General features: G+C 52.0%; 1 protein-coding gene across 1 annotated transcript in view; it reads left to right on the top strand.

The window, feature by feature from the left end:
• JPH3 (junctophilin 3) overlaps nucleotides 1-22360 on the top strand; it is a 57676-nt gene extending 35316 nt beyond the window's left edge. The window contains exons 3-5 of the mRNA XM_017816337.1: nucleotides 2903-3027; nucleotides 7970-8892; nucleotides 20313-22360. Coding sequence (XP_017671826.1) covers nucleotides 2903-3027; nucleotides 7970-8892; nucleotides 20313-20393 — 1129 coding nt within the window. The 3' untranslated portion in view covers nucleotides 20394-22360. The remainder of the gene's footprint in view (nucleotides 1-2902; nucleotides 3028-7969; nucleotides 8893-20312) is intronic.
• Nucleotides 22361-22966: the final 606 nt, after the last annotated feature.

Raw genomic sequence — 22966 nt, forward strand, 5'->3', positions numbered from 1 at the left:
CTGTTAAATTTGGGATGTGACAAAGTCATGCAAGCACTAACTGGATTACTTGCATTTATTTGGGAATACTGATGTATTTTATTATGCAACATATAGATCACTATAATTCTGCTTTTCACTCCACCAGCGGCTCCCCCCCCCCTCCCCCAGCGTCTTAGGGAGCTTTACAAACAATTAAGCTGCGCTTTCCATCCGCTTTGGGGGAATCCAGGGTATTTGGGATCAGAGATGGCTTAATTAATGGGATTGATTTTTAACCCTCTCTGAGCCAAAGCCTTGAGTTTTAGCTTTCAAAAGTTCGCTGCTCTTCCTGGGCTGATCGTGGGATGAACTGGCCCAGAGGTCACTGGAGTGAGTTTTCCAGGGACACAAATGCATTGGTCCCTCCAGGGATGGTGATTTTAACCCATTTAGGTTGGACATCAGGAGGAATTTCTCCATGGAAAGGGTGCTCAGGGGCTGCCCAGGGAGGTGGTGGAGTCCCTGAAGGTGTCCAAGGAACAACTGGACGTGGCACTCGGTGCTCTGGGCTGGGTGACAAAGTGGGGATCGGGCACAGGTTGGACTTGATGGTCTTGGAGGGCTTTTCCAACCTCACTGATTCTGGGATTCTGTAAAGGGAGGGGATGATAAATCCTGTAGAGAGGAGCAGAGCTTGGGCGATCCCACAATCCCAGAATTGGGTGATAGCTCCATGTGTGCTCCTGCTGCTCTGCAGACACCTCCATGTGTCCCCACGACCCTTGGAGATGGCACAAGCTGCTGTTCTGCACTTCCAGCCTCCTTCCCTGGCAGGCAGTGACAGATAAGTGCCTCCAGTTGCCTCTCCAGGGAAGAGTTTCAGGAGGCAGAGTGTAATCCTGCCTGCTGAGTTCGGTCCAGACGCTCTCAGACGTTATTAATCCTTTGTATCAAACCAGCAGGGACCTGCAGCCTGCTCTAGGAATGTGCTGCAGGATGGGAGGGACAGGCTCATCTGCAATTTTCAGTCCAGGAGACAGCAAAGGGATAGATGGATGAAGGACCTTTGGATCCACATCTCTGGGAGGCTCTCGTGGAAGGTGTCAGATGTTTAACAACCTCAGTGTCAGTATCTGAATTTCAAGCCTCAAGTGGCCCCATCCTTGGTACTGGGGGGGTTTAATCAGTGGGTCTGATGTCCCAGCCTTTCCCACAGACCACGTTGTGCCAAAAGTGTGGCCTAGAAGAGACCTGGAGAGGGACTTTGGGCAAGGGCCTGGAGTGACAGGACAAGGGAAACTGCTTCCCACTGCCAGAGGGCAGGGTTAGATGGGATACTGGGAAGAAATCCTTTCCTGTGAGGGTGGGGAGGCCCTGGCACAGGTTGCCCAGAGAAGCTGTGGCTGTCCCATCCCTGGAAGTGTCCAAAGCCAGGTTTGACAGGGCTTGGAGCAACCTGGGCTAGTGGAAGGTGTCTCTGCTCATGTCAGGGGGTCGACCTGGGTAATCTTTAAGGTCCTTTCCCACCCAAACCATTCCATGGTTCTATGAAAAACAGGAGCAGTTTGTGCCTCCTCTCCTAGCAGTTTGCTTCACCTCCTGCTTGGAGCATCCCTGCTCCTCCTAAAAGAGAAGTGGGATACCTGCCAGGGAATGGGCTGTAACATGTTTGTCCACTCCTCCAACCCTGCACGAGCGTTGAGCAGAGAGAGCACTGGACTCAAGGTGGGTAAAAAACCATTTCAACCCAATTTTTGGTTGCACTGGTCACAGAGGACCTGTGGGACCTGCAACAGCATCACCACAGCCCCTCCACCACCTTCAACAGCTCTGGAAAATGAGTTGGATCCACTTCCAGGGCTATTCCAAATAAGCCCATTGAGGTAAATAAAGCACTTATTAAAGCAAGGACACTTGGAAAGTGTCAGCACTGGAACACAAGTGACGGCACCGGGAGCGGGAACCAGGTGTCTCTCCGGGCTCAGGGAGGTGACAGCACACAGTCACACACCCCCTGTTTCATAGCCCTGGTTTGTTCCACACGATGGGATGCCAGGCACATTCCTGGCCCTGTTTTCCATTTCGAGGAGCCTGTCAGGAGTGGCACTCCTCCCCGCACAGATGTCGGGAAATTAGAGGGAATTCAGAGAGCAGCAGAAAAAAAATGATTAAAGGAGATGGAGGGCCTGATTTTGGAGGGAAAAGAAATCAGCTGAGCTATTTATAGTGCTGCCTGCACCGGGGTGGGAACAGGAATTTTTAAAAGTGCCTGGATAGCTCGGATAAGGGGAAGGGACAAACCAGCCTCCGGAAGATGCTCGCAGAGAGGCTGTGTGAGGGTGTAAATCCGGAGTGATGGGATGAAATGCCATCAAACACGAGCATTTGGGGAATCACTGGTGAGTGCAGGGGACAGTTGTTCATCCAGAGCAAAAAGAATGCCCTGAGAAAGATGTGTTAAGGGGTGGTGGAGGTGGTACCAGTGCCAGCGTTTTACGCAAAACGTGGGGGTAGGGACGGAAATCTTCCTCTTTGCATCCCAAAGGAAGTGGTTTTGGTTAAAAAAAAAACAAACCAGCTTTAAATTCAGGCCTTCAGCTCCAGAGGCTTGTGGGAGATGCACGGAGAGGCTGCCAGGCTGGGATCCCCTACGGAGGGATGTGGGATGGAGGGGACCAGCCTGCTCTGGGGTGATGCATCCCTGGGGGAACAAAGCATCCTGCTCCTGTTTCCAAATTGATTTCCAGGCTGGGAAGCAGCTCATGAACATCTTGTTGCTGTAACATCCCTCATTCCTCAGTGAGCCCCAAGGTCCCCGTGACAGCTCCTCTGCCGCAATCAAAGGGTTTCAGAGCAAAGGGGTTCTGTGGGGGCAATTTGGGGTTGTCCATGCAAGGAGGAGCTGCCTAACATGGTCCTTGTGTCTCCTGTTGCCTTGCAGGACCTCTCACTCCAGGGCCAAGGCAGAGGCGGCTGTGACAGCGGCGCAGAAAGCTCAGGAGGAAGCGCGGATCGCCAGGATCACTGCCAAAGAGTTCTCGCCTTCCTTCCAGCACAGGGAAAACGGTCAGTTCTGAGCCCTGCAGAGACCTAAACGCCCCAAAAACGAGCCCTGAGCAGAGGCTTGGTCTGTGCCCACAGCTCCCAGTCCTCACCAGGACTCTTGGGGTGGGAAACCTCTCAGCAACACCAGTTTTCAGGAGATTTAGCTCAAGGCTTTCAATCTTCAACACTTCCACCTTGTTCAGGGCTTTTTTGTCTCCTCTTTTCACACCAAAACACTCCCATTTTTTCAGTTCATAGTCTGTGATGGTTGCACAGAAAAAAAACAACAAGAGCTCTGGATGGAAAATGCAAACACAGATGGTCCCAGGGGTCACCACTGATTTTACACCCATGGCTTGTATGGTTCATGATTTCTCTGGAATGCCTGGACCAGCACACTCTAAGACCTGATCCTTCCCTTGGCTGTGCAAATCAGTCATGTACTTGTGCCAAGGTGTTGGAAAATCCGTGTTTGAGCTTTGCCTGGTGGCAAACCCTGCTTTCCTTCCATCTTCTTCAGCATTCCTTCAGTTTGTCCAGATTTGTGCTCGTTGGCAAGAGGTTCAGGCCCAGCAAAGGCTCAGGGAGGAGGGAGCTGAAGCAAAGCTGTGGTCGGTCAGGGGTCTGCAGGGAAACTCCAAGTCCCCACAGCAATAATTAACATAATAATTAATATATGGGACTGGGTTTATTCAAAAGTTTTCCTGCACCAAGCCCACATTGGGAGGTGTCTGTCATTATTGTCTCCCCCTCCCAGCTCTCTAACTGAAGATTACTCACTCAGCTTAATCGCTCCAGGAGCTGGTGCTGGTGACTCACGTTCTCTGAGGATGGGAAAAGGGATCATTGGATCTTTTGGCCCAGCCTGCCCATGCCCCAGTCCTCACTTACCCATGGCACAGAGGCTGTGGGGGTGGCCGGGGGCATCCCATGGCTCAGCAGGATGAGCCAGACGAGGTCTGGGGGCTGACTCCAGCCATGGACCTGCCTGAGCTGGGGCAGATCCCCATCTAGGAGACATCCATGGGCATTTTGGGATGGTGGAGCATCCCCCTGGCAGAGCACCAGAGCCCCACGCAGCTCTGTGCTCGCTGAAGAATGTTGAACAACCCCACCCCCCCAGCATCTCTCCTGCCGAGGTGCAATTTGTACATCAGAGATCTGAGCTTTCTCGCAGGTCTGTGTGGTCCCAGGGGCTCCTTCAGCCCTGAGATATTCCTCATCTCCATTTCCTCTTGCCAAGAGACTTTGCTGTTTTAAATCACCTCTTGGAAAGATATTTTTAGGTAATACATTTTTTACTACCTCTCTAGACAGGGACACGGCGCTTGACTTGTGCCGGGGTTCGTGTGGCTGGTGCTCCCGGTTGGGTGGGTTGGGAGTGAGTGAGGGGAGGGGAAGGGAGGCGGTTCCACTTAGAGCACATTAAAAAACAAACACATCATCCGAGATGTGTCGGGAAACGGGGAAGCGCCTCCCGAGCGACTCAGGCACATAACAAGTGGGAATGGCTGTGACACCCCACGGACCTCGGGACCTCAGGCTGCAAACGGGCTGGGGGGGGGCTGAACAGGGGTGGGGGAGCTGCCACCACACAGCACGGCATTGCAGGGGCTCTACGTGCCCACCTTGCACAGGATCGTGGGTGCTGGATGTGCCCCCCTGCACAGGATTCAGGTGCTGGATATACCCACCTTGCACAAATGCCACGGATGGTCTGTGTGCCCCCCCTTCCACAGGACTGCGGGTGCTGGATGTGCCCACCTTTCACGGGGTTGTGGGTGCTCTATGAGCCCCCCTTGCACGATTGTGGGTGCTGGAATTGACTCCCTTGCACAGGATTCGGGTGCTGGATGTGCCCCCCTTGCACAGCACTGTGGGTGCTGGATGTGACTCCCTTTCAGGGTGTTGCAGGTCCCGAGTGCCACCTCCTGTGCACACTGTGGTGGGTGCTGTGCCACCCACACCATGGGTGCTGGATGTACCCTCCTGGCACAGCATCGTGGGTGCTGGATGCGCTCCTTGCAGTGTGGTGGGTGCTGGGTACCACCCACCTTGCCCAGTGAGTGCTGTGGGTGCTGGGTGTCCCCACTTTGCAGGGTTTTGGGGGGGCTGGGAGGCACTCACAGGGGGGTTCATATCCACCACCATCCTGTCCTGGTCATTCCCGCAGAACAGGACTCCAGACCTTCAGGCAGAGGCTCCAACAACCCCTTTAGGGGCGAGGTAAAGGTGTTTACCTGGGAACAATGAAAATATCCGTGCTTAGTATCCTGCATCCTCTCCCCTGTGGTTTTCCATCTCCATCAGCCACAGGGATCTCTCCCACCCCCATCACTCTCCCTGTGGTTGCTCCTCTCTGGGTCCTGGATGCAGCAGGGTCAGTCCGTGGTGCTGGTGAAGCGAGTCCCCCAAGGTGAGAGCAGCACACCAGTGTCAGAGGCAGGAGCTCAGCACCGCACCCAAATCCCAAACGTGGGTGCTCCGGGTGCCCGGGGGCACGGGTTTGGCTTTGAAGCCTCCTGGGCTGGGCACAGCTGCCTCAATCCTGCTGGAAATCCACAGTCAGTGCTCCCCACCCTCCTTCGCGCTCTCACAGCCGTTCTTCCAGGAATATCACGTGCTCCACGACTAATTTTAGCTCGGAATAATTGTTGCACATCCTCGGGTGTCGAAAGCCGGCAGGACGGCACCGGTGCATCTGCCGGATTCCTGCGGGAGGAAACGCCTGGATCCCTGCGGGCTCCGGGACTGGGGGGCAGTCATCCTCATCCCTGCTCCTCCCAGAGCCCCAGCCAGGGGCTGCAAAACTCAGGGAATTAACCCATGGAGAGGCAGAGTTAGATCAGCTCGTTGCAGGTGTGGGTGGGGAACGTTTAGGATGAGGTGGGGCTAAATAACATGATGTGGGTCTCCAGGGTGAGGATGCTGGAGCATCACTGGGCTTTCTTGCCCCTGTTGTGGGGCTCTGGGGATCAGGGAAGGTGCAGGAGTGGTGGGTGTAGCAAGGCCATGGCTGGTTGTGCCACTGGAAATCAGCTCCTCGGAGCTGGTGGGAAGCTTTCAAATCTCTGGAACTCCGGCAAAAGCCCTGGAGACCAGAATTGTGGAAGATTCCTGAGACAAACGGGGACACGCGAAGTCTTGGGTGAGCCCGTTCCGACAGGTGGCTTTCCAACCTTCTCATACAAAGCCCTTTATTCCCTCTGTGCCTCAGTTTCCTATTTGTGGTATCAAAGGCTGGCTGGAACGGGAATGTCTGAACAACAAAATCAGTTTGTATTTTATCCCAGGGACATTTATTCTGCATGAAAACAGAGGGGGTGAGCTCCACCTTGGTCCTTCACAACAATTTCCCACCACTACCAGGATTCCTCAGCAGCCTTGGATAAATCCCAGGAAATTCAGTCTCCAACATACAAACAGGGACACAGGGAACAAACTAAGGCTGAACTGAGTATTGTCTCCAGAAATTGAGTCATTAGGAGATCATTTTCTATAAATTGCTTCAGTAGGAGATTTCTAAGCTTGTTACTATTTACCTCCCCTGTAAGAGCTTTGATGGGGACATCCATCCTCACACTCCCATGTGCCCCACATGTATCCCAACCCTGACGTGGTGGGACTTGGGAGTAGCTCTGGGTGAAGGCACATCCCAGCACCAGAAGCTCCCCAAAAAGATGTGAAAGAGAAAATTCCTCAACAGAAGGGGAAAGATCAGAGCAGGCACTTCCAAGCATTTATTTTTAAACGGTGGCAAGAAATTGAGCTCTTCCTTTTGGAGCCTCATTTCTTGTCTGGCCATGGCAATCGCAATTAGACGCATTTCAGGGGCATTAGGCACTTAATATATTTATCAAATTATTCCCATAATTTAGCATGGCTTTAGCTGGGAACAACTTGAGAGGGGAAAATGAGAATTAACCACTATTAGCTTGAACCGCCTTGAAATAATTCGGTGTTTCATCAATGATTAACAAGTTGGAGTTTTTTTGTTACTGTCCAGAGAAGTGAAGTGTTCCTTCAGCAGCAGAAGACATCCAGTCCCTTAGAAGTCCCTGTCCCCAGGGAGGCACTGTCTGGGGAATCTCTGGGTTTGAAGGGAATGAAGAGACATCAGCAGGATGGAATAAGGAGGATGGTGTATGTTGTACGTGGTCCTGCCTGTGTATGTGAGGCACAGCCACCTGTGTCCTCTCCAGCACAGCCAGGGGGGCTGAGGAGGGAAATGTCCATGTCCTCCTGGTCTGTGTGGGACAGGAAAGCTCTTGGATAAAAGGTTTGTGGGATTTTCCTTGCACATCTGATGTGGCCATCTCCTTATGAAACCTTTGAGGTGAGATTTCCCTTCTGCAGCTCACAGTTGAAAGCTGAGGTGTTTCCCATCCAGGAGAGGTGTGGGGGCTGTTGGCATGGGATGATCCATGGGGTGTCCAGGAGCACACAGTGATCCCAGTGGCACCCAGCACTCATGGGGTAATCCCAGTGATGCCCAGCACACCCACAGAGCACAGGGTGAGCTGTGAGCTGCCACCAGCCACATCATACATTTCCCTTCTCATGCTTCCAGATGGGGACCTGATGGGAAAAGGTGATCAGGTGGATCCCAAAAAACCATACTAACCCCCTGCAGCAGCTCTGCATTGTTAGTGTGTTCCCCATGTCCCTGGGGCTACAAAACCATTCCCGTGCCGGCTGCAGCCGCTCGCACTGGGCAGCTCTGCAGGTGCTGGGGGTGATGTGAGGGCAGGTTTGGTGTCAAAGCAGCGGTGCCTTTCTCTTGCTCCAGTGGCAGCAGATGTTTATTGTGCTGTGGTGCTGCTGTCCCGATCCCACCCCGCTGTTCCCCACCATCCACCACTGTTCTGCGAGATGAAAACCCCGGCGGGCACCCACAGAATAGAAATAACCCTGTCTCCTTTCTCTCCCCCTTTCTCCTCCCCCTTCACGGCTGCACAAAAAGGGCTCGAATGCCAGAGACCGAAGCGCCAGAACTCGAGCGACGACATTGAGGTCCTGTCCACCGGGACCCCCCTCCAGCAGGAGAGCCCCGAGCTGTACCGCAAAGGGACCACCCCGTCCGACCTGACCCCCGACGACAGCCCGCTGCAGAGCTTCCCTGCCAGCCCCTCCTCCACGCCCCCCCTGGGCCCCTCCTGCAGGAACAAGAGCGCCCACTTCTCCAGGCAGGTCTCGGTGGACGAAGAGAGGGGTGGGGAGATCCAGATGTTGCTGGAGGGGCGTGGCGGGGATTACCTGCGACCCAACAGCTGGAGCAGCGAAGAGAAGGCCGGCGGGACGCGCGGTGTGAGAAGCGGGACCCTGCGCGCCGGGCAGCTGGGGGCAGCCCCCGCCCCTGAAGACTACAGAGGTCGGAGTGGAGGACACAAACACTCGGCCTCCAACCACAAGCAAAGAGAGAGGTGGACAGATTCCCCTGCCACGGTTTCATGGACTTCCCACCACAGGTCCCACAACCACAGCTCAGGGAGCTCCAAACTGCTTGAGCTGGACGAGGAAAAGATGAGCAATTACGAGATGGAGATGAAGCCCCTCATGAGGATGGATTCTTATATGCAAGAGATTCACACCCAAAAAAGACACTACAGCAAAGGGGGAGGCTGCAGGAGCATGGCTGACGACCACCGTGGGGAAGAGCGGGGCTTCGGGGTTCAGAGACTGAGGTCTAAGTCCCAGAACAAAGAGAATTTCAGGCCAGCTTCCTCTGCAGAGCCCACGGTGCAGAAACTGGAAAACCTGAGATTCGGGGACAAAGCTGAACCTCGGCTACTAAGGTGGGACTTAACCTTCTCCCCGCCACAGAAATCTTTACCTGTTGCACTAGAATCTGAAGAGGACAGTGGGGATGCGCTCAAATCCAGTACGGTGAGTAGGAGAAACTGTGTGTGGAAATCTGGTGGAGAAACCTGGTGCTGTTGTGGGTCTGGGATGGGAAGGAAAACTGAAAAACCTGAATTATTGTTGGGTTTTGCCTTGAATCCCCCCTTCCTCACTTCTCCCATCCTATGAGGTTTTCCCTGCAGGCTGTTGTGGTGGGAACAGCAAGATTTTCACTGGAGGATGTGAGCAGCAAGTTTGAGTTTGTTTTGCAGCCCAGCTCCTGGTACAAATCCATTATTGCTGGGAATCTGGTGGAAAAGCTGCAGGAGTAGACGAGGCATTGGTGATGATTCCTTGTGTTTTGGTGATGGCAACAGAACTTCACGGTGGTCCAGGAGTGTGTGGAGGACAATCCCTCGTGAGACATCCCTCCCTGGGCTCCTCATTTTGGGAGGGATAAGGATACTTTGGGCATAAGGATACTGCTGGGAAGAGCAGGAGGTGTTCAGGCCAGAGGAGAGGAGACAGAGTGATCTTCAAACACATAAAAGCTGCTGCAAAGTGGAAGGGAATAATCTGTTCTCGATGAACAGAATTAATGGGCTTAAATTCAAGCCTTAGAGGAGGGGTGAGCCATTAGCCATCGCTAATGAGTTGAGGGCTGTAATTAATTGCCTGGGGAGGCTGTGGTGGATGGGAGGAGGAGGGGGTCTAAGACCTGGTTGTACATCAACAGCTCAGATGGAACCTGGGCAGAGCTGAACCTCCTTGGGAGGAGGCTGAGCTGTGTGATTTTCAGGTTCTTTGCCACCCTGGTTTTTGATGATTCCTGGATTTATCATTGAGAAGCTTCCTTACTTGCTCACTTTTCTCCCTGTTGCTTTGGCATTGCTGGAAGAGTTCATGGGGGTCTGATGGGAGCAGTGAGGAAGCCACCACTGTCCCAAATTGCCCCTTGTTGAGTCAGCACCAAACACAGGGCAGGGCTGCAGGTCCCATGCTGGATGTCCCAGACCTACACAGGAGAAATGGAAAACCTGTAGTGCTCAGGCAGTGATATTTCAGGCTCTGGCAGAAGAAAGGAGCTAAATCTCCCTGTCAGGGGAGCAGAGGATGGTGCTTGGTGGTTTGGGGTCATGGAACTGAAATGGATTTGTCAGTCACGCTGAAAATTTGGGCTCGAGGCATGGTGGTGTGTAAGGGATGATTCCCGTTGCCATACCTACAGCATCCCTGCTCCTCCAGCGCTCTGCCAGCACAGCCAAGGTGTTGGCACCTCCAAAGGTGGGAGAGAGGAGAGAGTGGTGGCATCTGCAGCCCATGAGCAGCCAGGATGCAGGAAGGACTAAACTACAGATCTGCCACAGCTTCCCTGCTGTGGCTGTGGATAAATCCCCACACACACACAGCCCTGAGCTTTCTGCCTTCCTGTTCATCCTGTGAGCTCGGCGCAGGCTCAGGAGCACCCACACGGCTCTGAGGGGGAGCTGAGCACGGAGTGTGCTGGTGTCTGCTCTGCAGGACACGTCCTGCCAGCCCTGAAAATACAGAGCTCCAGTGAATTCAGCCCTGAGCACACCCCACTGAGCCAACCCGCGGGTGCTGAACCATCCAGGCTGTCCTTACCTGCCTGTGTGGATGCCTGGAAGCACTGGAGACATGACAGGCAGCATTAGGAGCCTGACAGGCTCTCACAGGGGAAGAGCAGCAGCAGTAATTGCACAGACACCAACCCTGTTGAAGTCCGTGGGACTCACAGATGCTGCAGCATCTTTGACAACATGACCTCCCGTGGCAGCAGGGAGCTGGGAGAGACATGAATCACAAAGGAGGGATGAAACCACAGTTTCTCCTCACTGGGAGCCACACGATCTTCAGGAGATCGCTGGCACAAACAGTCCTGGGGTCTCTCCCCGCCCACCCCATGTCAGACACGCTGCCGAGACTTCCACCTCACACATAAACCTCCCTCCACAACACTGGAGGAAAATAGCCACTAACACAACATCACTGGCTATTTCCAGGGAGTCCTGGGCACTAGGGAAGGGGCACAGCCTGCATGGAAAAGCGCATGGAAAAGCCATTAGGATGCACATCATACTTGTGAAGTGCTGTAGCTGTGGAGCAGCATGTTCAGTTTTCTCACATTCATAACCGAGGGTGGAACAGATGGCGAAGGTTTGGGAGGAAGCTAATGTAATACAGAGGAAGAGATAATATGTGGATTTAAATAACCTACAATGCCAGCAACAATTTGTTCTAGCAGGAATTGCACGGTGCTAGCAGGGTTTGGTTCCAGGGGCCTGGCAGGGAGGGGGTGGTCAGAGAGGAGCAGGGGAAGGTGTAGGAGAGGAATGGGATGTGTGTTCCAACCTCCTGCCTAAACCCATGACCTTGCCTGCACCTGCCATCAAGGCCCTCAAAGCATTTCAAATTTCAGTGAATGTAGTGAGTCCCTGAGGAAGAGGAGGGTCAGACTAAGGGGGAAAGATTTATCCCACAGTCCCCACATCCACCTCCGTGTGTGTGCTCAGCAACACGGAACATTCACCATTCACACGCTTAATCCTGCAAAAATCCACTGCATCCTGCTCATGCTCCAGCTCTCTCCACACAGAATGAAGGCTCCCCAGTTTCCCCAAAATCTCCATTTCTCACACTAGGCTGAAATTCCCCTTCCCTTCGTTCTCCCTGGTGAGTGTAGGCTCCGGGGCAGGGCCGGCTGCACACGCATGTCCGTGCACACGTGTGTGTGTGTGTGTGTGTGTGTGTGTGTGTGTGTGTGCCCACACTGCCTCAGCTTGCATGACAGCCTGCTTCCCTGGGATCCACAGCACTGCCATCTGGGAAGCTGCTCCCTGCAAAGGGCATTTCTCATCTCCCAGGCAGCTGGGCTGTTCCAGAAAGGTGCCTGCCAATGAGCAGGAAGGATGCTTGGAGCTGAGTAGGGCTATTTTTGCCCCTACCTGGAGTATCCCTGTGCCGAACTGAGGTCACCCTCCCAGCTTAGCTTGTTTTAAAAATAATCTGCCATAAACCAGCTCTACACAAGCCATCAATGAGCCCAGTGAGCTGGCTCTGTGTTGAAGTGCCAGCTCCAGCTTCCAGACAAGGCACACCTCTGGCAGTGCTCACCAGAGAAGGCTCAGGATGCAGGGCTTACAAATACACATTCCAAAAAAACAGTGCTCTTGATTTCTTGGACCAGCTGGAGGCTGTGGGGTCCCTTGTATCCAGCCTTTTTCATCCCTGCACACGTAGGGATGCACACTCCAGGGAGGAGTCAGACTTACAGGTTGCTCTATGAGCTGTGGGAACTTTTCTCTGTCATTTTTCACCAGTCCTTTTAAAGAAGCTCCCATTTGTTGGAGCTGCGCGTAAGTAATTGAAAAATACTCTTAGGAAGGTCATTTCTTGAGGCCACTACTCAATAACACTGATGAAATTCAGCCCTGCTTGGTGTTCGCTCTCAGGGGATTTGGGGGTTTTGGGGTCATTGAGCCAGTGCTGAAGCCACACAAACGCTTTAAAATTACATTTAAAGCCACCTGATCTCTCTGTGTCTCTGTGTGCACTGACCCCTCATGCACAGAACAAACTCCCATCAATTGTCAGTGCTGGGGCAGAGGGAAATGGGAACCAACGTGCCGGGACCGGTGTCGGTGTTGTCGGATTAAGGGATTTATAGGAACGTCACCATCCTTTCCATCCTTAAAGGCCCATAAGGCACAAAGCTCAAGCCTGTGCCTGGATGCTTCACAGGTTCCTGGAGCCTTTGAGGAGATCTAAAATGGGAAAGGAAAAAAGGAATTGTTGAGAGACTGAGAAGGGAAAGTGGCATTCTAAAACGCCAGCAACCCTTTTATCCATCAGCACAAAACACAGCACATTGTAGGGCTGGGGGGGGAAAATAGAGACCAGATCTCCTTTTCTGCAGGTGCTGAACATCTGCAGCTTCTGAGAGGGAAAAGAAGGGCTGTGGGCACAGAGGAGCTCAGCAGGCCCGCGGGAAGGGCCGGTGCTCAGGCACGAACGGAGCCTGATTCATCTGCCTGTCCTCGTTTAGCAGGAGCAATCACGGCCGTTTAGGTGGAGACTTCCAGGGACACGTCGTGGTCTCACTTAAAGGCACCCTGGAGACGTGAGTAGGCTCGAGACTTGGCCCTTTAAAATCCCACTGTCTCATCGCATCGAGACCGATGGGAGGGCAGGAGCCAAAAAAAAAAACCCACCCCAGCCACCCCTGACATTTCCTTGCACCGTCACACGCTGGCGGATAAAATCCCAGCGCTCTCAGCTGTTTGCTGCCTCCTCCCGCAAACAGACCCGCGGAAAAAAACTGCAGCAAAGGCAGTTCAGAGGCATCTCCCGGGTGAGGGATCTCCAAGAGACCCCCCTGTCCCCCCCAGGTCCCCGCGGGGGAGGCGGGGAGGAATTCCAGCGGCTGCAGCATCTCCCTCCCTCGCGCGGCGAGCGAGGGGCGTATTTGCCATCGAGATATTCCGAGCAGGTTTCGCTGTCGCTGGGGAAAGTGAGGAGGAGGCAGCCAATCTGCAGCAGGAGCAGGGATCTGCCGAGTGCTCCGCGCAGCCGGAGGGAGCCGAGGGAGGGATCAGGGCAGGGGGCTCAGCACGGGCCGGCACGGGCCGGGGAAGAGGGGATGGAGCGCCAGAAATGGCACCTCCCCACTGATGCCGTGAGGGATGCTCCCCTTTTCCAGCGCTGTGGGGTTATTCTTGAAGGGATTGACCTCGAGCTGGTGTGTTTTCTTCAGAGAAGTTGGGCACTTTTAGCCCTAGAGATTGTAAAATGAGTTAAAAATAAGAACGGGGTGTTTTCTCTGTCCCAAAGAGGCACCCACTGTTTGGGTTGTGCACAGAGATGCTCCCATCTGTCTGCCTTGGGACCAGTCTGCTGGGAAAGGCACCTGGGGACTTGTTTGGCGTTAACCTCCCTGGGATTGAACCCCATGGCTTATCCCTGGGGTTTTAGTCTTCCAGCTTCAGGTTTTTCCATTTTTTTTTTTCCCCATCGGGAGCCATCCCCAGGTCTCCTAACAAAGGCATCCCTGGGTTTCCTTGTTTCTCTCATCTCAACCAGATTCAGCCCTAATCCCAAATGGCCGTGGGACCTGCGTGTCCAGACAAATAGAAGCCATAATTACATGGGAATAAGGAAGCAGAGGAGCCCTCTTGCCATCCTCTCACCCCTCTGGAATGAGGCGGGGCTGAGCGTCGCCCCAGGGGCTGCAGTGTGTGCAGAGCAAACCTTTTTGGGGTTGTCTCAAATAATAACCAGAAACTGTTCCTGCTCTAATCTCTCTCGTGTTCAGGCATCGCAGGTGTGACGTGTAACAACAGGAGGTAGATAATGTTCACAGAGAAATGGGATGTTTCGCTCGACAGGGTCCTTTTTCAAACCTTTTTCATCTCCAGGGCCCTTTGATGTTCCTGAGAGAGCACCTTGCTGACTCTGCTCTTGTCATCCTGGATTCAATTTAAGGGTTTGAGCCCAATTCCACATTGTTTAGCTTGGAAAAATTTGGGGTCAAACACCAACTTTTGAGTGCACAAGAACCAAAAATCTTAAACACACAGAACTCCAAACACACATAAACTGTAGACAGAGTTCTCTCCCAGCACCTCTAAACTGAGGATTGAACCAGGGGGCACAAACCAGTTCACTAACCTCTTGGGATAAATCCTCATAAATCAAGGCACCCTCTTGGGATAAATCCTCATGTTTTTAGCCTTATTTCCCCCCAGAAGCGGGTTTTCCATCCCATCCAACTCAGTTTCACTCACACAGGCACGTTTGGCATCTCCTGGGCCCCTTCCTGGAGTCACGGGAGATGCTGCAATCCACTGGAGAAAGCAAAGTGAATCCCTGATGTTTCTTTTGCTAAATGCTCCTCACCCATTTCACAGAGCCTGTTCCTGGCAGTTATGTGACAATTCAGCACAAATGTCATGGAGCTGCTAAGTTTGCAGCACTTTCCGCAGTGCTGAGGCTGGAAAATGGTGCATATATAGTTTTTTTTGCTGATCCAAGTCCTTAGTAATTACACTTAATAGATCCCAGAGGGATTCCTAGGTAACCTGCACTATGGTTTCCATGGCAGAGAGGCAGAGCTTGTACCCTGTGATAACAGATAATAATGGATTGTTAATGCTTAAATTAATTATGCTACAATTGCATTTGTAAACCAGCTGTCCCTCGTATTCCCAGTAAGACTCTTGAGTTGCTACACAACAGTTACAGGATAAAAACAAACAAGACAGAGGGGCAGAAATTACTCTACAGCTCCAATTACTGTTATTACTCCTATGCCATATAGCAAGGGGTTATTCATATTTTAGTGTATCCATGAGTTTAGGTCTAAGTTTCTGTTCTTTAAGCTTGGAATGAAATCTAAGAATTCCTTGGAGACTCTCCCTGTTGATACAGAAGGACCCTTTAGCCCAGCTAATGTGCGTTGCCCATCCTTGGCAGATGTTTTCCTTCTCCTGTGAAGCACTCCAGGATCTAGTTATATAGAATAAAAATAAAAAGTCCCAGCCTGGATTTGCTGGTGAAATTCTCGCCAGAGGATGCCTGGGCACACCAGAGCTCGCTGGAATGTTTCCTTTCCTGAAGCCAGGCTGGTAGCCATGCTGGGTGGGATTCATCCCACGTCACTTGGGCTCCAGACAGCCTGGATGGGGAGTGCAGGCTGGATGTCTAACATTTAGACAGCTAAAATTGGGTGAGAGGACGCTGCCAACTGGCGTCTGCTTCCCAGGGAAGCGGGTTCTGGACGGGCGGGCACGGAGCTGGGAGGCAGGATGGCATTCCAGAGCCGAGCCTGGCTCCTGGCTGGCAGGAAGGGTGGTTTAACCAAATTTCCCAGCTCCTGACAGCCTGATTTCACAATTTCCTATTGCAGGGCTAAAGGGAGTGTCAGAGCTTCTTGCTGTCTTTGACACACAAAGCCCAGCTCAGGAAATAGGCCCAACTGGCCTCGGGGTTTTCTTTGGGCTCCAGGAGATCCCTGCCTGTGGCAGGGGGTTGGAATGAGATGATCTTTAAGGTCCTTTCCAACCCAAACCGTTCCATGATTCTATAGGAGGCTAAAGATGAGATAAAGCCCCACCAGACAACACAGAGTTTCAAATCAAGGGCTCTGTCTCTTCTTTCCAAAGGCAGTGATTCCTGTTAGAGGCTTGGGATGTGGTGGGAAGAGTTGTAAAAGCCACTTGTTCTAAAACAATGACTGGAACTGCAGCAAAAGGGAGTTCAGTGACCTATGGTCAGGCTGGGCTCAGCAAAACATCTCTTCCAAAGCAGAGCTGCAGAACTGATTCATCTCCTGCCCGGGCATCGAGCAGGAATCACTTCTTGGATGACACATATCCCAGGCCATCAAAGGAGAGAAGGGCAAGTGTTTCCTCTGAGCAGAGGTGAAGGCACAAAGACCTGACAAGATAGAAATAAGCCAGACATAAGGGTTTAGAGGTGCAGCAGGATTCATAATTGGAGCTAAAACAGAAGCTTTGGAGTCTCAAAGCTGCTTATCCACCAGCTGCCATGGGCAGGGCTCCAGCCCCACACCGGGGGAGCAGCCCTACCTGCCATTCCTGCCTGGAGAGCCCTCCGTGGAGCTGGCACAGGGACGAGGGTGTTAAAAAGGAAGGAACTGTTAAAAGGAAGCAGAATTTGTGAGTTGTCAGACAGTCAGAGCTGTTCAGTTCACAGAGACCCCTCCCCTCCCTGGTCATCCTATTCCTGGGATGCTTTTGCTGGCAAATGTGGAAGATCCCACCCATGCAGTGGCAAAGGAAGGATTTTCTCCTGCCTCTGCACTGCAAAAGGGGATGCAGGATGCAAACAGGCACAGACTGAGCCAGGGAACCGAGCAAAACATCCGTGCAGGGGAAGGCAGGCGCTGCCGATGGAAGTGGGTGTTGGCTCCCCCCATTCTTCCAGGTGAGGGCACGGCTTCGATGGACTGGTGTGTAAATCACAGAACTGTGGAATCATTTAGGTTGGAAAACGCTCTAAGATCAAGTCCAATCATCCCCCAGCACCACCAAGGCTACCACTAACCCATGTCCCCAAATGCCACATCCACAGGGCTTTTAAATCCCTCCAGGGATGGGGACTCCACCACTGCCCTGGGTGGACAATCCTTTTGGTGTGGAATTTTTCCCTAATATCCGATCCAAACCTCCCCTGGTGCAACCTGAGGCTGTTTCCTCTTATTCTGCTGCTTGTTACCTGGGAGAAGAGACCAAAGAAGTGTATCCCTGGATACATCCCATCAGCATCCTGTGAACACCAGTACGAAGGGTTGTGATCTCCATCAGCCCAGCAGGTCCATCCCAAAGCATTTGTGAGGAACACCAGGGAATTAGAAGGGTCTAGTGGTGTGAGCAGAGCAAGGGCACAAATATTTGCCGCTTTTTTGGCAGGGAACTCAACCACTGAGTGGCCCAGGGCCGATGGAAGCACGGCTGAGCCCTCCCTGGCTGCGGGGCCGAGGGATCCGAGAGCATTCCCTGTGTCCCTGTGCCCTGCCAACAGCAACAATGACAGTGCTAATCGCCTGCAATCTGTTATTATATTACCACGGGCTCAGAAATGGTAAAACCCAATAATCTTGTGAAATGCAGCTAATCCCCCCCATCCCAATAACGCCGGCGCGGGGCTTGGCAGCGGCCGGGCTGGGGAAGGGGGAGGGCTGGCAACAAGGGGGTGGTTTCTGCCTTTGGAAGCAGCCGGGCGTGGATACCTGGCTGCCAGGAGAGGCTCTCCACAATCCCTCCGTTGGTTGGCTGTCTTTGACCCTGTTGCTAAGCTACAAATATGCCTTTCCAGCGAGCTCCAGCATCCTCGCTCCCACCCACTCCCAACTGCGAACTGAATCAGCCTGCTCGGAATGAAACGAGCTCTGGTCAGCAAGGAGAGTGTTTTTGCCTTTTATTTTCCAGCAGCTCTGCAGAGTGGCATAAGGAAAGCTCCCAAAGGGCACCCACCCCTGCCCCGAGCCCTCCCAGCAGCCACAGGAGCATTAGGAGGAGGACGGGAGCCTGGAGAAAGGATTTAGAGCATTCCAGGCGGTTAAAGCTGGCACAGCTCGGCTGCAGCAGGAATAGCTGAGGATCCCAGCTACTCCAAGAAATAGCTACCACCTACCTGCACACAAGATTGCTCACCCTGGTGTGAGCCACGTTAACATTCTGGGACGGGGAATGTTTGGTGACAGGGATGAGGAGGCAGGGATGGGGTGACAGGGATGGGGTGACAGGGATAAGGTGATGCCATGGGTGTTTTTCTGACCAATGTTCTGCACAAAGATGTGTTGGAGGGTTGTCTGCAGTCCCCACGCTGAGGGGTCCCTTTCTGTCATTCCTGGGATTCTAACGGGGTCCAAGAGCCCCATCCTCATCAGGTCCCGTACAATTGTCTGGGCTGTCCTTATGCTCAGTGGAAAGCAATGGATGCTCCTGGGGGGATGTTCAGCCCAGGCTGTAGTGGGTGTTCCATGGGCCAGGGTTCCTGCAATGGTTTCCAGGCAGAATCACACAATCATGGAATGGTTTGGGTTGGGAGGGACTTTAAAGCTCATCCAGTTCCACCTCCTGCCATGGGCAGGGACACCTTCCACTATCCCAGGTTGCTCCAAGTCCTGTCCAACCTGGCCTTGAACACTTCCAGGTAGTTCCCAGGAGCTTTATTTGGTTNTCAAGGACTAATATTAATTGGCTCCCAAACCACGTGATTAAAAAATAATGATGCCTTTCTTAATCCTGGGGAGCTGAGCAATTTTTCTTAGTCCTGGGCTTTTCACATTTGCCCAAGGCCAGAAATATTCTTGAGAAGTAGCCCAGAGAGAGAGGTAATTCAGTGTATTTCCTTGTCTTATGAGCCCTAGTTCCTGCAGATCTACCTGAGGCACATTAAAATGTCTATCAACAGGGCACATAAATCCATGGAAATTGTCCAGACCTGCTGTTTTATGTCCATGCTGGCAGATGCACGTGGACACTTGAGGTCTAGATCATTTTTTAGGCTGCAATGGAATTTTTATGTTCCTACAGCAGAACCCGAAGCACGAGGAGGGGCTGGGGCTCAGGGAACCATCCCACCTGCTGTCACAGCAGATCCACTGGGAAAAGGGCACCTGTCCCTCCCCAGGGAGACTCGGGACCTGGGCCAGACCCCACCTGTGTGAGGGATGGGCTGGTCTGTCAGTGCATCCCTGGGGAAGACAAAAAGGAAGGAAGGGAATGAAGACAAACCCCTCTGCCTGCTCTTGCCACGTCAGCTTCTCACCAGCCCATCTGGCGTCTGGGTTGCTGTACCCGAGACCCAGATTCTGGGACTCTCCAGGGCCTGATCTTCCAGAGATACTGAGCTGTGGCAGCATCTATTTACCTCGTGTGGAGTTGGGAAGTGCTGCTGGGAAAAAACCATCCAGACTGCAACAGAAGGGGGGGGGCAACAGGAGAAACGATGTCGGATGGATGGTAAAGGTCCTAATTGAAACCTAAGGACTAATTACACATCCTGACAGGCTTTGCCACGTTAAGGGAGGGTGGGAAAGCAGGAATTTTTGGAAGCTGTCGGAGGGTGAGGTTGGCTACAAGGGTTTGTGCTAAGGTAGAACTGAGCAGAGGCAGGATGGGATCTCCTGCCTCTGCTGCAGCTTTGGGGCCTGTGGGTGAGGTGTTTGCACAGAACAGGGGCCCTGCACAATCCGGACACTGTGGCAGGGTTTCCTGGTTTAGGGAAACACATCAACTCCTTGCCCACCCCCTACATGAACTGCATCAGCTGTAGGGTCATAGAACCACAGGGTGGTTTGGGTTGGAAGGGACCTTAAAGACCACCCAGTCCCACCCCCTGCCATGGGCAGGGACACCTTCCATTATCCCAGGTTGCTCCAAGTCCTGTCCAACCTGGCCTTGAACACTTCCAGGTAGTTCCCAGGAGCTTTATTTGGTTCTTATAAACATCAGAAAAGGTTATTACAGCTTTCCCAAGATGTTGCCTGAACACAGATCACTGTGTCCTGGCCTGATGTTTGCCATCACCAGAAGGCCTGGAGAAACAATTGTGTTTATTGGGAAATGTCCTGTGGAGACTCCTCCAAACCATCCCTAAACACCTGTATGATCCAATAAATGGGGTTTTTTCTTCCTTTTCATTGACAACCAATTTCATTTTTTTAAGGCCAGATTTCCTATGGGAATGACACAGGGAAGTCCATGTCTTGGTCAGTGGGTGCATCCAGGTGTTTGCTTGGTAGCCTAAAAAAATTCACTGAGGGTTTCTGGGCACTCTGGGATCATTTGCTGGGGTGTCAATCAGGGTTTGCCCATCCACAGACCTGCCTGGACCCCATAGAGCTCCTGACCCTGCTACAGGGCAGCCTTGGGCAGAATTCCAACGTTCTAACTCCTCTCCTTCTCTTTCTCTTCCAGGGTTCAGCTCCCATCCTGGTAGTCATGGTGATCTTACTAAATATTGGAGTCGCCATTTTGTTTATTAACTTTTTCATCTAATTCAAGACTGTCTTGTTTGCAAAAATAACAGTTACATGTATGAATGGGGGAAAAAAACAAACAAACAAAAAACAAAAACAAACCGGAACCAAACAACAACAACAAAACAAAGGGAAAAATCATAACTCGAACTGTCCTCCGACAATTTCCAAGTCTTTTCACAGAAGAACAACAAACGATCGAGTCTCACTCACAGTTTGCCTTTTTTCCTGGGTAATGTTTTTTGGATTTTAGCCAAAATTCTTTGCTTGTATAACACTATGCTGTGTGGCATGGCAAAATGCTATCAACACTCTGCCCCCCCAACACTGGGAAGGATGAGAAGGAATCCCAACAAAAGAAAACCTCATTTCCCTTCCCCTTACCCACCCCCCCCAAAAAAAAAATATGGTCATAACAACAGTAATGAACCCCAAACTGGAAATGAGCTGGGGGGACCATGGGGAGAGTTTGTTTGATGTATGTACGGGTGCTGGGACGCTCCAGGCTGAGTTTCCCAGGGAAATCCACAACAGCTTTAATGACAAATGGGAGAGAAAAGCAAAACCATGCTTTTCTTCCTTTGGAAATGGAGGAATGTTGCTGTAAGAAGGAGGAGAGAAGGAGCACAGGGAAGGCATGAACCCTGTCTGGATGGAAAAGATGGGAGAAGGGGCCCTATTTTGGTATTTGTTTTTAAAACAAAGCAGCAATTGGCCTTTCCCAAAATTCCTTGGGGCAGGGGGGGAATAGGGAACATGAGGTGTGAGCAGCAGGCCCACCACCCTCCTGCCTTCACTCCTCCTCCCCAGGCTGCTCCCCGACATGGCAAGGCTGGAAAAACACCCAGTGCTACTTTTAATTCACAGCCAATTTCTCCTGGGTAAAAACGTGTCCCTGGATTCCCAAAAAAAAAACCTTGGAGGCACCGTCAGCAACCCGACTTGCTGGTCATTGTGCCGTGCTGGTGAGGAGCATCCCAGCCCATCCCATCCCAAAGCGTGTGCACGGAGATGCCGGGGAGCAGATTGGTGGGGAGGGACAGGGGAGAGAGGGCTCAATTCCGACCCACTTGGGATAACAATAAAACAAAACCAAGCAAAAATAAACCTGTTTTTCCAAGGCATCTGGGGAGGAGCACTGGAGCATGTCCCAGAGAGGAGGGAGAGGGTGGTGGGTTTGTCTCTTACATCTTGCTGTGGACTGTTTCAGACATCATGCTTGGGCTCTGAGCATGTAGTATTTTGCACTTTGTAATGCAGGATGTATATTCCAGCTTCCAACATGTCCCTGTAAAAAAAAAAAAAAAGAAAAAAAAAGAAAAAAAAAAGAAAATCCAACCAACCATCATTGGCAATGGCAGCCTCTAAGGATGTATTCTTTTCTTTCTTTTTTTTTTTCTATGTCACTTAATTTGTTTCTACCATCTTTGTACTATGCCTGCCTTGATTTTGTCCCCTCCCCTTCCCCACGGATAATCTGCATACTCATTAAAGATGCCGTATCCCTGTTCTGAGCTGTCATGGTCCCAATCCCAGTGCAGTCTCAGCTCCATTCCTTGGAAGTGGCCGATGGCCCCTCGCTTTCCCAAGGGACTGTTCCCTCCCCCCAGGTGGAGATCGGCTTTGCCGGTGATCCACCACCACCAGGCACAATTCCAGTGGCTCCTTTGGGATTTGGTACGTCCAGGGACCAAATTCCACCCTCAGTTCTCCCCACTGCAGCTCTGTGCGAGTGTGGCAGCACCCGAGGGTGGGATGAAACCCTCACATGGATATTTGGGGGGGTGGGAAAGGAGGGGGAAATCCCTCCTGGACATTCACATCCAGAGTTGTTGGATACAGCCCGGATTTGTGGACTCAGCTTTGCTTTGCTTCTGTTTTAGCTGTTTCTCTGCTACCTTTTCAGCAGATTTCTTATTACACTGCACTGGATTGCTATATTTTTAACCAGAAATAAACTAAGGATTAGAGCATGTGCCAGTTAAATTCAGTTCTTTTCCTTACATGGTCTGATTCCCTCCTGTTGCAGCTTTTCCTCCTCTTTTCCTTCCTTTCCCTTTCCAGGCAGAGGGCTATGGGTGGACAGGGGAAAGGAGAACTTTGAAATTTAAATTTCCACAGTAACTGTCCATCATCTTCCCACCTCTTCCTTTTTTTTGTTGTTTTGGTTTTCCCTTTTGGGTCCTTAGTCATCACTTTTCCCCTCTTGAATGGTCTCTGCACACTCGAAATGAGCCAAATAACGACACGTTGTGATTGCAGCCCTGGGAACCCACCCTGCGGTTTGTGAGTCTGGTTTTACTCTTTGCAAAGACTCTTGAAGAGGAGGGGTTTTTTTTGGACATTCAAGTGCACATGACACAAAGGTCCCGCCAGGAGCTGGTTAAACAGATCCCTGCGAACACAGTAGGATATTTAGATACATATAAACCAGCACAAAAACGCCTCATTACCAACCCAATAAAAGTACTAGTGATTCCCTGACTCGTTTTTCCCACTGGTAGACTGACTAGTTATTGCTGTTCTTGCCCCTGGACCAGCACAAATCCAATGTGGATTTTTAATTTCTCTGTTCCAGTCAAGCTCAGTAGA

This window comes from Lepidothrix coronata, unplaced genomic scaffold, assembly GCF_001604755.1.
Source record: "Lepidothrix coronata isolate B3197 unplaced genomic scaffold, Lepidothrix_coronata-1.0 Scaffold54, whole genome shotgun sequence".
NCBI classification, from domain to species: domain Eukaryota; kingdom Metazoa; phylum Chordata; class Aves; order Passeriformes; family Pipridae; genus Lepidothrix; species Lepidothrix coronata.